Source organism: Ambystoma mexicanum, chromosome 6p, assembly GCF_040938575.1.
Source record: "Ambystoma mexicanum isolate Mex_15411 chromosome 6p, UKY_AmexF1_1, whole genome shotgun sequence".
NCBI classification, from domain to species: domain Eukaryota; kingdom Metazoa; phylum Chordata; class Amphibia; order Caudata; family Ambystomatidae; genus Ambystoma; species Ambystoma mexicanum.
In genome coordinates, this window is record NC_090935.1 from 1191614324 (window position 1) to 1191632175 (window position 17852).

At 43.4% G+C, this 17852-nt stretch overlaps 1 protein-coding gene across 1 annotated transcript in view; it reads right to left on the reverse strand.

Moving 5' to 3' along the window:
• TRPM6 (transient receptor potential cation channel subfamily M member 6) overlaps window positions 1–17852 on the reverse strand; it is a 1703532-nt gene that overhangs the window by 1490368 nt on the left and 195312 nt on the right. Inside the window, exon 2 of the mRNA XM_069625828.1 lies at window positions 15913–15992. Coding sequence (XP_069481929.1) covers window positions 15913–15992 — 80 coding nt within the window. The remainder of the gene's footprint in view (window positions 1–15912; window positions 15993–17852) is intronic.

A 17852-nucleotide genomic window follows, 5' to 3' on the forward strand; every position in this document is an offset into this window, starting at 1 on the left:
AAATGTTCTGTAGTGCAACTGTGGTTTATCCAATGGTTGCGTATTCATACATCTTTTAATTCACATTTCCTCCTCAGATACTTCCTTCACTATTGTGATTGTCGCTGATTACAGATGCCAAGTGACGGTTTCTTTAACCGTCAAATGCAACTGTTCATAACCGGCTGTCTGAGCATCATAATTTACTGGGATGATCGTGTGGGCCCTCTGTGTCCCTACGCTGCTGTCGCTATAAGAAGTAACATTCCACCCTTTCTGGTGGTGTAGATCACAGCGGTTAAGGTCGTCTTGCACATCAATGTGGGAGGAAAACGACTATTGTTGCTGCAACGCTTACTTTCTGTGTGTGGAAAAAAACAGCGTGACCTTTAGCATTGTCATTGTCGACCAAAGAGACAAACTTAATACTTTTATATAAAAGTGAATAGTGCCATCTTTTTGCACAGTTCATTGTGAAACAAAACTACTTTACTATCTGCATAGGGCGATGATTTCGCTCACTTTATTGTGAAATAAAACTACTGGACACATTTTTAAATGTTAGTGTTTTCTTTACAAATGTACTCTCTGTTTTCACAATGTGGCATGCTATGTTGCAGGTCGTAATGTGTTCTTTTGTAGGTGCTACATCATGGCACGTACGTCCATATGGACGTATTTGTTTAAGCTGCCAAGGAACGTTATGGAGAAAGGTACTCCATGCCACTTGCATAAGCTACAGGAGGGTCAGGCCCATCTCATATGCATTAGTGCCGTCAGGCCAATTTCTGTCACCGCCAGCCCAATTTCTGTCACCCAGATGCCCTATGCACAGAAATGTTTGAACAATAATATATGGTTACAGCCTCCCAATACACATATCTTCACACCTTTCCACCTGTGTCACGTACAAAATTATGTGTGGAAAGGTGAGTGGTAATGGTGTTGCATCCAGTATTTCTGACGTCATTGCGCTTCGCATCACAGAGTTTGTTTGGCATTTTATGTCTACGTAAGTACACTACTCCTTTGCTGTTTTTACACACATTTTTACAGAAAATAATTAGTACATGTACAGCACATGTATGTAAAGGTCATTGACAACGACTGAAAAGCTTTGTGTTGTGCATGTGATAGTCTTTTCATATTTAACGGTAGAGGGGTAGCCTCTATGTATGGTTGGTGCCCACAATGTCGGGATATGGCTACTGGCCTTTACTGCAAGGGAGAAAACATTGCATTGAGGTCGCCATGTCCACCAGGGACTGCCTGTCTGGTAAACGTCTTGCTCATAACCACATATTTATCAAGCAACACCAATGTGGTGCTGCCACAACGGTAACACAGTTTCTTTTTTGCTTTCTGCAGCCTGCAATGGAAAGTGAAGAAGGCTTTCTATCCAATGCCCGTCTTCCCTTTGTATGGTGGCCACCTTGAAAAAGGATTTGTTTTCTTCAGCCGGGAACGCCAGAGGTGTTTTGGTTGAAGACAAAAAATCCTCTTTCTTGGTACCACGAATTACTGCTGTAAAATCTTGATTGCCACTGGCATTCATCCCCACTCTTTGGGGAGGAATGGGGGTGAATGATCCAGAAACGTCGGTATGCACTCTTGCTTATATTGTGTTGCACACTTGCATTGTGGAGTTCTGTGCCGGAGATTTTGCAGTTAGAAGTTCTTACAAGAATACCCAATGTACTTTCGCACTATCAACCAGTTACACATGTCATTGTGAAGAGTGTATGACTGTTCGCACACGCCCCCATGCTGTACGTCAGCATATGATAATGTGGAATTCTTTGAAAGGTGGGCAGTTACTTCAAATGTTCCTTTACAGTCGTATGCTTACGTGTTACTATTAGAACCCTGATAAATGTAGTCGAACATTTTTGTTAAAGTAATGTTATGATGCATTTATACTACTAAAAACCTATGGCATTCAATTAAAAAAACTTTGTTACAGGGACGTTATGGTTATGTTGCACTGCCAAAAACCTGTAAAATTCACTACACAGTGGTGCGGGAAGTTATGGTTGCTTAGCTTACCATAATGGGGGTATGTGCAGTGTTTTTTGGTTTCACTGTGAAGTATAACATCCCTTTAAGAAAGTTTTTTTACTGAATGTACATATATATTTTTTATATATATATATATATATATATATATATATATATATATATATATATATATATATATATATATATATATATATATATATGGCAGGCAACAAAAACAAATAGGCTAAACATGTGATGTCGTCCGTGATGTCATCAGTGACATTTCAGAGGACAGCTTTCATGTTCTGGGTGTTAGTGTTAGCAGTGCTCAGTGGTGATGGCAAGTAAAGGGGCTCAGTCTGCCATAACTGGCGTATTTCAGGGTTTTTTGTTTTTAACTTGAACCACAATGGGGAGGGCGAAAACATTTTTTTAGTGAAGTGCACAGGTTTTTCGTAGGGCAACTTAACCATAATGTCCCCTCAACAAATTTTTTTTTGTAGTGAATATATATATATATTTATTGTTAAATATTTTTAAAAAGTGAATGGAAGTTTGTTTCTCTCCAACGAGAAGGTTTTTTTCCTCTGGAGCATGATTAATGAATACAACTTTGTATTGGTTGTGTATTAGGAATACATTCAGTATTCACTTAGTACCATTATGAAAAGAAAACATCAATATTCGTGTTTTAATTTTATTATGAAATACATTTTATTCAGTTTTAGAGTTACTAATATTCAAGAAAGAAGATGACACATATAAAGGTACTAGGTAAGACATTTCATAAACATGATATATATTTGTACAATGCATATATGTATACACACAGATTTGTATATTTTTTTATATTATAAATTCTAGCCACGGCTACAGCATCAGCCAATGAGGTGCAGGTTTCTGCAGATGCGGCTAAGGCGAGCAATGACTGGAGTGTCTCTATCCGCGGCTACATGCCCATGTTAACATTGCAACCGCGGTTGCAAGCAAACATTTTGGGGGATTTTAGATACGCAAACTGCATACAATAAATTACATTAGATATTGTAATATATTTTTGCATTCTCTGTTCAATTTGATCTATTTTCTTAACATAAAGGGTGGCCATTAAAAGGGCCGTTTTGGAGGAAGAAAATAGGGGATGAAACAGGGGAGGAAAACACATAAGGATGAAACATATAACAAGGGGAATTAAAATAAAAAGGAACAGATATTTTTCGGGGTGGCTGTGGTTCTTTTTATTATTTTTGTTTTTTTAAAAAAGGGGAAAAACAGGCACTTAAAAAACTAAGGAACAGTTGATCTGGTTAAGATACATATTTGTGGCATCGTACATACAGGACTTGCATCACTGAGAGATTGGGAGGCGGTAAAATTGTAGCAAGTGTAGTTGACACTGCTGCAGAAGTTGATGCATGCTTCAGTGTCAGTGATGTCCCACTGGTGGATGCAGGTGCTGGAGGTTGTGCTGATTTTTCTGTGCACGTAATGCATGAGCCCCATGCAGTTACTTGTATAAACTTTCACTAAGAAGCACTGATAGCAATGATCAATATAAAGTAATTTTTTGTGGGTGGGGTGATTATTCACAGCCACACACTGCCACGCTCCCTGATTGGACACGTTTGCAAGTGCTGATGTCCTCATACAGTGTGGGCGTAGCCACGTTAATACACCTCAAAGTGTGTTTGAGCCGTTTGTTGACATGCATAGGAGTCATGTGTAGGTGGTGATTCGCAGCACGTGATATGATTGGCTGCCACGTCACGCCAAAGATGCGCAGCAGCATTGAAGGATGTCAACGTCCTATTCACTAATTTTGCACACATGGATTTCGTCAAACAGCTTGGGCGTAGCCGTATCAATATATCGAAACGTGTGATTAGACCATTCGTTGATGAGGATAGGAGTCACGTTTATGCACGTAACCGCAGCCCGTGATTTCATTGGATGGCGCATCAGACGCAAAGACACATATCAGCTTTGAAGGAGCTCAACGTACTATTGGGTGATTTTGCAGGTTCAGACTTCATCAAACGGCATGGGCGTAGTCGCGTCAATGCACTGCAGTGTGTCATTGGCTCGTTCGTTGACACGGCTAGAAGGGTACCGCAGTTCATGATCCGATTGGCTGTTAAAAACAGCTGTGAACCCGTGTAGCCACGTTAACGTAGCTTTTTAAGCGATTGGGCTTTCCATTGATACTGGCATGTGGAGGCGCGACTCCTAATTGGGCCATACGATTGGTCAATAATTTATTTGTCAACATGTCATTGCACTTGGGCGTACCTCTGTGTACCAAAAGCACATTCTGGATGGGTGTATCATGTAACTGTGGTTTTACTCCCCTCCCAAACACCTTTTTCATGTTTTCTGACAATGCTAGTTGTCTCTTGGTGGGTGAACTTCATTGTGAGCCTTCAGGAACTTTTAAAAGCAGTACTCCATTCCCTTTTTACCTTTCTTCTTCCTGTAACTTTGTCCTTTGTCTTGTGCTTTGTAGTTTGTCAGTTGTTGTTATTTAGGCTTGTTATATTTTTTTTAAACAGTTTTTTTTATATTAAGTGACAGAGTCCTTTTTGTGTTGTGTATTTTTCCAGCTTTTATTTTTCCTCCATGATCCTGCATTTCAAAATGACTACGAGCAGGAGTGATGATAAGGGGGTGTGGGTGGCTTCAGCTTTACAGCTAGAGAGGAAGCAATGTGCACAAAAACCCATAGCTGACAGTTGGCAATATTTCCGCGTAAAGGACCAGCATAGCAAAAAGGAGTTTGAGGAGGTCATGTATAATTTCTGCAGTAAGGTTATATATTGTCCGTGTTCATTGGGATGAAGTGGATGAATCCTATAGGAAGGCTCATGTGAAACATAAGATCAAAGCACATGGAGCAAGATCAGTACAACAGTATTTGTCATCTGCACCACAGACTTTCAATTCGATTACCAGCTATTTTCCACCATATAACACCCAACCTCAGTCCATCCTGCCTGCACCCAATCTTTCTAATCTTATCGTAATGTGCAAAACCGGTTACAGTACGATCGAGGTGGGAGGTGGCACCCTAGAAACTTTGGCCAAGGCTCTTTCAAAACATACGGCCAATTGTCAACACTAGATATATTCTTAAGTGACTATTTTCTTTTTACCCCATTCTTCAGAAAAAAACAAAAAATGTACAAAATATCAAATGTGAAGAAAGAAAATGTTATTTTTTTAACCTTTTGTTATATGTATGAATCCTATTGTTTTTCCCTTCCCAGTGTCTACCTCTTTTTTCCTTATCCCCCAAAACAGTCCTTTTCAGGGCCAACCTTTCAGTTATAAAAATAGACAATAAAAACACATACTGTAAATATGGATCAAAGACCTTTACTTGATCCTTTCAATACAGTGGGCCTAATTACAAGGTTGGTGCTCCGGTAATAACAATACCGGTAAGGCAATACCGGCATCCATTACTGGACCGGGCCATTACGACCTGCAATGCCGGTCACACCGGCATCGACAGGGACCCGCTGTGACTGTGCACCCCCGACCTGGCCTGCGCGCGGACGCGCGACCGCCGTGCCAGTAACACGGGCATTGCGCAAGGAAGAGGACATTACGAGTCACACGCACATGCAAATACCGGCATGCAGATGCCGGTAAGAAGAGTTGCCAGGATGCCGATAACGCCGGCATAACGGATCACCCGTTAATGGCAATCTGCTGTGCTCCCAACTGCCACAGGTGCACACAATCAGCACAGGTGGAGGCAATGGAGCCTGGCCCAGCACAAAAGGAGCACACCCACACACCACACCGCTTCCAAGACCAAAATGATTCCACTTGCAGTTGCAATATAGGATCTGGAGGACATGTTTGCACTGCTACTCCTTGAGCAGGCGGTACACCAGGAATTACTGATGATACGCAGGAGGAGAAGGAGGGTGAGACTGGCCCAGCAAATACCACCAGTGCAGGCAGTGATTCCCCGCAGGCAGCCACCAATCCCTCGCATAAGGGCCAGTCCATTCGACTTAACCGCAGCACAGATCCACACCCTTTACCGCCTGAACACGGACACCGTCACCACCATTGTGGATCTAATACATGACGACTTGGTCAGCCTAATCAACATCTGCACCGCCATCCCCCCTCTGCTAAAGGTGGTCTGTGTGCTCCACTTCCTGGCCACAGGCACCTACCAGCACACAGTGGGGCAGCTGCATGGCATCTCGCAACCATGTTTCACCGGTGTGCTAAAGCAAGTGCTGGATGCACTCCTAACGCACGCAAGGGCCTATATATCCCTACCATGACAGTACAGGAGGTGAATGACACCAAAATTGCATTTCATGCACTGGCAGGCATGCCCAATGTCATTGGTGCCCTCGACTGCACCCAAGTGGAGTTGGTAGTCCGGCTTGCTGTGGAGGTGGTGTACCGCAATCGGAAGCTGTACCACTCCATCAATGTGCAGATGGTGTGTGACGCAAGCAAGATGATAACACATTGCTGTGCCAGATTCCCAGGATCCACACATGATGCAATGGTGCTGCGGAACTCCTCGCTTCCCCACTACATGACTGCTGGGTAAGTCTGATCACAGGGCCATGGGGGAGTTATGGGGCGGGGATGACATGCATATGCAACCTGTCTGCTTACCTGGCAATGGGGTGTATATGGGTGAATGGACAATGTCCTTTGTGCCAAACAGGATGCACTTGTGCATTCCGAATTGATGCATGACACTGACAATGGATGCAGCCATAGCATGGCTATGCCTCATTGTGCAAGTGTCAGATACAAATCAGCACCCATCCCTGCACATTTCCACTGGACATCATCAGACCGCAGCCACAGAGTGGGAAAGACAAAATGCCACTCATGGAAACCCCATCACTGCCCCTCCCCGACAGTAACACCGCATAACACCATGCCAACATGTGCACATGAAGGCAAACTCAAAAATACCATGCCGCAAGGTTTTCAAAATGGAATCCTGCAAGTAGTGAACATCACCAACATGTGTGCGACTTGTGCTGTAACAATCCACAGTACTTAAGCACAAGCATGCCAGTCGACACCAAGCGGACCATACCAACAACCACATTGTGCCCTGGTCACATGGGTGAAGGCGGTGACAGACATGAACATAGCGTCATCAGGTATATGGAAGCATGATTGGCAAAACAACGTCTATTATGTTGCACATCAGGGAAAACCATCATCCAGTGCCCTACATGCATACTGGATTTACCACTGCAACACAGCCATCACATGTGAGCACATTATGGGCCTATTGACATCATCTGTGTGAGTGCTGTATCGGGTGTCAAGGTCCCTACGACCTGTAAGTTACCCATGCTCCCCTACCGTGGACCAACATCGAGTGCACTGACCTGAGTGTTGCCCTAATGAAATGGCAATAGCTGGCAGATAAGAACTCTTGCATCTGACCATGAACAATGTACAGCCAGTGTACACCAGGAATGCCAAACACCCTCACAATTAAAATTGCAATTGCTCCCATACAGGTGATGCTGGGTATCCCCTGAAGCCGTGGCTCCTCACCTCTGTCAGGCATCCAGTCACCAGGCACATAAAGGCCTACAATTGTGCGCATGCACGCACTCGTGTGATGACTGAGCAGACATTTCACTGCCTCAGCAGATCTGGTAGGGCACTCATACGGGCCTGAAAAGGTGAGGAAGATAGTATTGGTATGTGCCATGCTGCACAACATGTGCATCCGGCACAGTTGTACCCCTGCCACCTGACATGGACGTAAATCCATCAGAAGATGAGGAGGATGATGGGGAAGATGCTGCATATCGGCCACATCAGAATGTGCCTGAAGGATGTGCTGTACGCCAATCTTTGATTGAACAATATTACTAAAGTACTGGGTAACACATGGCACTTTCAATGTGGACACTGGGCACTGTTGACAAATAAATTGGCACACACTCAATGATCAATGTCCAGTCATGAGTTCTTCATGTGCACACCAGTTGTATTAAGGAAATGTGAACTATGTACAAAAAACAGGTATGAATGTGCACCAAACCCGTGTTGTTCTACAAAGTGCCCCCCACCATCCACCCTCCATCCCTCAACTCCCCCACACATCACGCCCCCCACCCACCACCCCCATCCCTGAACTCCCCCACACACCCACTTCCCTGCACCCAATACAAGTCCAACCAGACTCCCTCCTGCATGTATGTCCGGCTACTGACAGCCCCTTTTGGATGGAGGCTGTTGCTCCTCTGGCCGGCGCATGCTGCGTAGTGACCTACACACCGGGCTCGTCTGAGTCGAGCTTCCCGGGGTAGTGCTCGACGATGGTGGGGGTTGTGGCTTGGCCGATGCAGCTTGATGTTGGGCCATGGTGACAGCCAACTGCGTGAGCGCCTGCGTCACATATTCCATGCCCTCGCGTACCCGCCTGGCCACGTGGTACATAGCACGGGTGAGTGCCTGGTTGTTGTCACAGTGGGCCTGGCTTGTGGCCTCCCCTTCTGCCAGGTATTGTCGCACCATATCATGCATGGCCTGCTGGCGCTGCTCCATGCGGGTCATGTGGCCCTCTAGGTCCCGTATGTTGTTTCCTGCTGGTGGTTACACGGGAGGTGGAGTGGGACTCGTTTGAGGGCTAATTACGTCTCCAGGCATCTCCTCCCCAGATCTGCGACCACCAGACCCATGTCCCAGGGAGTGCTGTGGTGTGGGTGGCAGGGATGGTGTTTCCTCAATGTCCTCTGACATGCAATGGCCTGCTGTGTCAGCCTTGTCCTGTTGGCCGTCCTCCTCCACGCTATGTAGGGCGGATTGGGCCGCCTCCCCTAGGTCACTTGAGGCCGCTGACTGCGGCCCCTCAGCATCGCTGCCCACTGCTGAACCCTCCTCGTACACATGAGGTGGCTGCAGTGGGGCAGGGGTTGTCTTGTCCGTGGCCTTTGGGGTCGTGTGCCTTGTGGCATGTGTGCCATGATGGCACAAGTCTTACCTGGCAGGGGCACATTGCCAGGTGTCAGGGCTGGCTGCTCCTCAGGGCCACCGGCCTGTGGGACCTGTTTGCCGGGCTGCTGTGGTTTAGGAGTGGTGGTCGCCTTGGGCCAGCCCTTGACAATGGCGGCCTGGTGCCGTCATCATCCCCTCTGCTCCTGCATGCTGGTGTTGCCTTGGTTTTTGTGGTGGGCCCGTCATCGCTGTCTGATCCTGTGCCTGTGGGGGATGGAGAGGCAGGGCATGAGTAATGGGTGAAGGTACATCCTACATAATTGATGTCTGTACATTTTGGGTCCTGTGCATTGCCGTGTGCATGTTGGAGGGGCGGACATGGTGTTTACATGAGTTGGGGTGGGGTGCAGTGTCTGTGCATCCTTCTAGCGCAGCCATGTTATACATGTTGTCTGTTGGGTGGTCTACAGGTGTGTCGTGGATTGCGTGTGGTAGGCATGCCTCAGGGTCTGCGTGACATGTGCTGTGTGGTTGGGGCTCAGGTGTGCACTCGGTGGTGGAGATGTCTGCACCATGCAATGAGATGTCACAGTGGTGAGGCCTGCATCTCTACGGTGATGCACGTGCGTGTCCACATGCAGATGGTGATTGTGTTTGCAATTGGGGACTCATAAGGTTTGTGTCAGTGGGGTTGGTTGTGTGTTTCCGTGACAGGGATGTGGCATTTCTGTTGTGGCAGACTTTAGGTGGGAGGTGATGGCCGATCTACTTGCTGTCATCTACTTGCCATTTGGACTCCAACATTGTATTTGTGGTGTTGTTTGTGTGTTCACTTTTGTATTGTGCTAACGGTCAATCACCTTCATCAGCCGATGATGGGACTCCCAGCTCAGCATGCCTGACCCCTTTGATGGCCTCCATGTGAATCACAGAGCTGCATGTTTCTTCCCACCGTGAAAGCTTGATGGGTGAGGATGGTGCGCCACCTGTTGCCTGGGCCTGTGTACGGTTAGCTGACAGTATGTTGTGGACACGCAGCCGCAGATTGCCCCACCTTTTGTGACAGTCCTTTACACTGTGTGGGGTTGTCCCCACTGTGGACACCTTCTGGGCCTCCTCCCAGATGTGTTTCTTCTGCATTTGTGCAGCACAGCGCAGGTCTGTGCAGAACGCCACATCCGCATGCTGGACCAGGGTGTCAGCAAATATGTTGAGCTCGTTGTCGCTAAACCGTGGTTTGCACTGAAGGTTTGTGCCTCTGCAGGTGGATTGAGTCATTCTCTGGCAGGCAGGGTTCACAGTTTCCAATTCCAGGTCCTGTAGGCAAGGGATTGCAATGGATTGTGTTTTTCAAGATGGCCACCGGAGCATTTTTCCGTTCTGGCGCGATGATGTTGCTTGCAGTGGCGGTAATGCTGGTACCGGTATTAGCGATGTCGGTGTGATGGTGCTGTTCATAGCAGAATCTACAATGCCGGTGGAGGTCTCTGTGCATTCGATGAAGCCGCTATAAGGGGCAGAATGGACCTTACAGGCATGGCGGTGCTGCAGTTACTGGCAATGCCGGTACGTGCGTGCACGCGGACTCGTGATCTCCCGTTCATTACGGGTGCAGTGCAACACAGACACACTAGTACCGGCATGCCGGTAATTGTTATTTCTTTCCGCCAGACTCGTAATGAGGCCGAGTGTGTGTTAAAAGAAATGGCATATCCTCATGTATTTTATTATAGCCACGGTTATCCCATGTGTAAGCCCGGGTAGACCCCCCCCCCCATAGAACTTGCTGCATTTAGCCGTGCATGCATTTTGATAGCTGCAGATAGGAAATTGATGACAAAAAAACATATCTAAGAGAGAGCAAACGTTTTTTTTTTTCGGGTGTATATGAAAAACATTTATTTGTTAACATACATACCTTTTGGAGTAGAAATATCATGGTGTATACAATGTTCTCAATGGACAGGATAGTGAGGAAACAGTCTCTGTAAAGGGGTAGCTAACATGCTTCTGCTCAGAAAGCCGTTAAAAGGATCTTGGTAATTTTGTGTACAGAAAGATGCCCTTTATCAACATCCAGGGCATGTTCTATGATGTATGAGGGCATGTTTGAAAAAGAGCGTGCAGGGGGCCTACATTTGAATATGTATTGACATCAGCATGAAATCACAAATAATTATGTTACATGAGGTGACATGAGGCTTTGATACCTGATGGTTGTGCAATTTCTTTTTATTTTGCTTTCTAAACATGATACATCATTTTCATTAGCCCAATTGTCTGAATTATTGATGTCAATTATGTATGGAATAACAAAACCCTTGAAATTCAAGGAAAAAACTTTAGTTGCATGGATGTTAAAGTGAGAACTTAACGCAACAAAACCCCTGAAATTCAGCTAAAGCCACCTTAACTTCGTGCCCCCTATTGCGCAAACTATGACCACAATGATGACATCAGAGATGACATCACTGATGGTATCACTAATTACATGTTGTATGAGAACACTGATGACATTACAAAACACATCACTGATCACATCACTGATCACATCACTGATCACATCACTAATTACATCTTGTATGAGAACACTGATGACATTACAAATCCCATCATGATGCTGTCACTGTTGAAAACACTAATTACATTGTATATAACTGATAACAACAATAATGGAATTAGCGATAACATCATTTATAATTTATCTCTTGAAAACTTTGATTACCTTAATAACAATTTAGGCCGTGGACTTCATCATGACAAAGGCTGGGCTCACTGGCCAGCACCAAAGGCCAAAGCTTGTGGTCGGTTAGTGCTCAAAAATACCAATGTGCAAGGCATAAAATAAGCAGTGTCACATAGCAATTTGCTATGCAATTCTGTCAGTGTGCTAATCAAATGGACACTTCTGTATCAATGATAGATATTTAAGTTGCCCTCTTCAATAAATGCGCAGCTCGTCCTGCTCTTGCCCTATGTGCTCTTTTCCCCATCTTTTCTATATTCACTTCAAGTCCTAATGGAGAGAAAGTGCAGCAGTAATCATCTCCTCAACTCTTAAGTGCCAAAGGCATGTGTCGGAGTACAAGGCAAGAATGCCTTTTTCTCTTACAAATAACTGCAAACCAGAAATAATCAGGATGCTACTTTTATTAAGCTTTCTATAGCCTGTCTGGTAAAGATCAGCATGTGTCAACTTAATATTTTTTTAAAAGACAGTTATGCAATTCCATTCCTAAAATGTAGGTTGTTACATAATGCATAACTAAAGTATTGATACTGTAAAAGACGGCATCAGCTCCATGTTTTACAGTGAAGTTTAGGTTAGTGTATCTAAATTTAATTGTGTCAGCTATATTTCATTTTGTTGGGGAAGATGCATCATATTGACAAGTGAAGATGTACATGATCACATGATCAAATGCTTTTGATGGCAAACCCAGCTCTATACCCTGCAGGTTGCATACATCTTGCAACTGGTGCTCAACCCATGAGTGAACCCATACTCCTTGAAATTCTATATTATCACCCAGTTGCTTTATACCTGTCCCTGAAATTGAGATGACCACAAACTACAATATTCCATCTAGTTTGCCCAGTTCTCTGCTTGCCACGTAATCCACTCTACTTAGTCGTTTTCTTTCCTCTTACATAATGAATACACAAAGCAAACCAGATTCCTACCGAAAGTAATGATCAATAGTTCTATCCAATCTGTACATCGACAGATCTATTGCAATACCAAACACTGTAGTGAGCTTTCAGAGCTCGCTTTGCTTTATGATTATGATTGCATTATATATTACCACCTGCAGGAGACAGCTGGTCAAGCTGTTTTCAGAGCCGTTTTATCATATCTATTTATTTGTGTCTGTTCATGCAGCTAACCTTTTAGATTTTACAGACACTCAGCTGTGGCTCGCAAAGTCTTTTCGTACTCTCGCACAGTTGAGTACATTTTATGAAGGGCGAGTAGCATTTGCAAGAGATGTTTGAAACTATTAATTAACATTTACTTTGTTTGCAGTCAATGTCAAACAAAACTTTCACTGTGCCTGGCTGGCCTCTAGGTGGCAGCAATGTACCAAACAAAGCAGGTTTGTAGTGACATGCAGCATTGTACACAAATCATAATTTAAATGTGTTGTCCTCCATTGCTATGGGTTGAGTGCATTTCTCTTAAGTTGAATAGGGAAACTAAGTTACCCGGCCTGCAGGTAAAATTACATTTTAAAGAATTTGCAAGGTCTGACTCCTCTAACTAATGTCTTATTTCAGCAGTACGCAAAACCTCTGTATTGTTGCTCATATCACGTCTTGGGTACAAATAACTTCTGGTGACATTGACAATATTAGTATAAAATTGCTAAGCAAATGGGTCAGTTTGCTAATCAAAAAATGTTTTATTAGCAAACTCTGCTAATCAATTTTTGAAAACGAATGTATGCCTTGAATGTGCATGGTTAAAAGCCATGCCTAGTAGCCCATCACTGTTTTAAAATATACAGTGAACAACGTTGAAAGCTGTAGTCAGTGGCCATGGCTAAAAGCTAAAAGCCATAGCTAGTGCCCATTAATATGTTAGACTATACAGTCTGCAAATCCAAAGGCTGTGGCCACTGGCTAGTATTGTGTTGAAGACCACGGCTAGTGGCTGGTTAGTGTAAATAATATGCAGTGGGTACAGCCGAAGGCCATAGCTAGTGGCTGGTTAGTGTTGTGTAATACACAGTGGGCGCAGCCGAAGACCATCGCTTATTGCATATTATTACTTTTAAATATACAGTGGACATGGCCAAAAGATGTACAAACTGCTCCAGGTCCAAGGCCATGGCTAGTGGCCCATTTATATGTTAGAATATATAGTGGGTACAGCCAAAGATTGTGGCTGATCAGTGTATATAATATACAGTGGACACGGCTCAAAGCTGTATCCATTGGTAAAGGCCAAACTCTATGGTTGGTAGCCTGTTAGTGTTTTAAAATATTCAGTGCACATGGGTGAAGGTTGTCACCACTGTCCATAACTGAAGGCCATGAGTAGTACCCATTCATGTGTTGAAATATATTTGGCCATGCAGACTGGCCATGGCTGAAGGCCCTGCTTAATTACTGTTGTAATGTAGTTAGTGATCTCATCAGTGATGTCATCAGTGAGGTGATCTGTGATGCCATCATTGTGGTCATAGGCTGTGCAACAGGCGCAGGGGTGCGAATTTAAGGTGGCTTTAGATGAATTTAAGGGGCTTTGTTGTGTTAAATTGTCACATTCACGTCCCTGCAATTATAGTTTTTTCATTGATATATATATATATATATATATATATATATATATATATATATATATATATATATATATATATATATATGGAATGACTATATGGCTACACACACATACAAAGTACACGTAGCAGACACAAGTACACATAGACATCAGTGCATAGACAGAAAGAATATTTGCACACAGACATGAAGGACATATGCACAGACATGAACAATACTTGCATGCAGACACAAAGAACAAACACAAATATATATATATATCCCCGAAGAACATCAACATGTAAGAGATGCAAGGCACAAAATGACGGAGAATGAACCAAGGTGTAGCCATTTTCCTAGCAAAAATGCTGCAGTGGGCCTGAGAAAGATGATGAACCTACAAAAACACATTTATTGTAGAAGCTATGAAGCTTCCCAGAATAGCAGCCACAGCACTCGCTAAGGTTAGGTACAGAAGGGAGTAGCGGACATGCAGAACGAAGACAAAGATGAGTTAACAGTTCCCAGGTGACGAAGCAGTAACCTTCCAAGCTAATTGAATTAACAGAAACAACCATCCATTGTTGTCAGGTGCATGAGAATACTATGCCAAGAGGTTCCAAAGAGAATACGGAAATGGTGTCCCAAGAGGTCACGAGAAAGGTAACATGTAAATTAGAATTAGCTAAAAATCCAATAAATAATAAATAAGAACAAATTCACTCTCCAACACTGTCCTCTAACACGTGAAGTCATAAAGAAAACTATCCATTCATTATAAGCTAAGTTCAGATAAGACACCTGCCGAACTCCCTACAGCACAGACAGACACGAGATGATACACAAGGCCAAAACATGAAGAAACAAATAGAGCATATGGCCTGGGGATGATGAGGAGTTAAATGGAAAATGTGCAGACCATGGACTTCTCCTCTTTCTTCCACATGTCTCAATTATATCTTGACGCCTTGTCAAAGTGTCCAAGGTTGTTGATCAAGGTGCCAACCAATCAGAATCTCTCTTGCCATACCACCCATGATATCTGATGCCAGCCAATTAGTGACCAACATAGTGATGTATTAAACGTTTTATCAGAAAGGAGCTGGGCACAAGTGGAGGCATCAGACATGTATCATCCAATTCTGGAAATAACCCCTATGCATGCTATATGTAGCTTGGCATACTAACCAATTAAAAGCACTCATAGGTTTTATAATCAATATTATAGTATGACATCATTGATGACGTGTTTTCGATATAAAACTGTTTACACTCATTGTACTAATTGAGAGCTACGAGAGTTTATTGTATGCTGTCCCGGATGCATATTCTGTGTTTTGAATAAAGTTGGGTTTTACCGTGCACTTTAAGAACTCCATTATTGAGTATTGTTTTTTTATGCTAGTGCAGCAAATCGGGCCCTGCTCAACAGTACCCCCAACTTTGCTTTACAGTGTTTTATTAATTGAGGTTCTCATTGTTATCCAATTTAATGGTAGTCAATTTATTGTACACAGATGGGTGAAGGCCAAAGTTGGCCTTGTTGGGATTCAAACCCGTGACAGCTGATAGCACACTAAGATTAAAACCCTTAACATTCTGAGCTATTTTATCAGCCTCAATGCTTTTTAATTAGTAGCAGAGGGTGAAGGAGAAAGGGAGAGAGATGTACTACATGGTGTTTTTCCTTACATATACAAATTTAGTTATATTTTAATTTACCTGTGAGGGTCCCTTGAACTGGGGATGATTTTCGCACACTCTCTTTTCAAGAAGACGCCTTCAATCCAGGCTTTCTGGGACTGTAAACAGACAGACATTACATGTTGATTATTGCATGTATACTTCAATGCACATGTCAAGAAATCAAAACATCGCAAAACATGACAGATGATGCACAGGGCCATCTTAAGTACTTTTGGGGCCCAGGGCACAGGCACCTTTGGGGCCCCTTCCACTGAACCAAATGGATTAAGGGATCCAGAATATCTGGTTTTGCGCCGCCACCCCATACCCCCCCATCGTATCACAACCCATAGCTTGATATGCTGCGATCAAAATAAGCATGGGTACTCCCTTTCAGTCCCTGTATCCTCTTCCTTCTTGCTGTAATCAGAATGATAAACAAGTAGTATTTCAAGGGCAACATTGGCAGTCCATAACAAGGGTTCTTGTCTTCTAGTATAGGTACAGGACACTTTTCATCAATAGCAGCCAAAAGGAATGCACACCAGCCCTAGATTAAATGGAGGACACTGATTGTATGAAAAAGGTGCACACAATCCAGAATAAACAGACAGCTCTGATTAGCTGCCTTACAGAATGCAAAAGTGCTCAAGCCTGGATGCACAATACCAATTGGAAGCAAGGAGAAAGCTACACATTCCATAGCATAGAGAGTGGATTAAGATTAGAAACTACCAGGAAGATGTCTGTATGCAGATAGAGATTGGAAGATGGACTGATTTTCAAGTAGCGTTGCCATTAGAGAGTAAACGAACCAGTGGCTGTGGTGTGCAGTAAATCAATGCTCACTAATATTTTCGAGGAAGCAATACTACAGCCAGTAAAACCATGAGTGAGTTTTGTTTGGTTTTTAAAGATCACACCCTGAGAATGAAATCAATCTGAAGGGTGAAAATTTGGAAAGGTTTAGGGACTGACAATTTTGACAATTTATGCAATACGAGATTAAATAAAATGCCCAGGAAGCACACATGGGTAAGAGGTGATGCTGGGATTGAAACTGGCTGTGCAATTTCTCCACTTTACTGCTTTCTTTTCCAGTTCTTACCATGAACTAAAATAATCCCATTGTTTAGGAAAGTACACAAATCACATAACCCAACATGACAATTATTAAAAACAAAATGTTACAGAAGCGTATTTTGCAAAATGGGAATGATTCTAGCGTCATTGTCTCCATCTTCAAGTGAAGTAAACAAGTACACGCATTCTAATTCATGTGATCTTAAATGATGTTATCTGGGTTTCTCTAATGTATGTTAAAGCTTTAAATATGCCCAAAACACCAGCTAGTGAAATTGTTATTTAAAATCTTGGAGAAAAACCTCTTAATTCTACAAAAAAGCAAATCGTTTTTTGTGCCAAATGAACAGAATTTAAAATATGTTTGCCACAGTACTGTGATATCTGGTCCGCATTCATCGGTCTAGAAGGCGTTCAACTCAAGTTATCTACTTAAAAAGAAAGTTTGGGTGATGGGCTAAACCATGCTACCAACATGTGAGAAGGCAACCATTTCCACCGAAGACAGCACAGTAATATCAGTGATATGATGATTTGTCTACGATCGTGGTATCGTACATATAGATGCAAGTTTATCAACTTCAGACATAGAAAAAGTGGAGTCAGCCTTGCTGTAGTTCGGTATTGTAATCTTGCATATGAACACAGATCACTGCAATGAGTGCATAACACACTGAGTTATCTTCGGAACCTTTTCAACACTCACATTTATCAATAAGCATTTCAATGTTGCCTATTGCACATGATCAATATAATCCGCACAGAAAGGTGAGCATGCTAGTGAACGCACAAACTAAGTTTACCACAGTGAAGACAGAAAGCATTACAGGTTGATTTGATCAGAGCAGAATGTACTTGTCAACAACAGACAAGCAATAGGTTTAGCCTCAGCA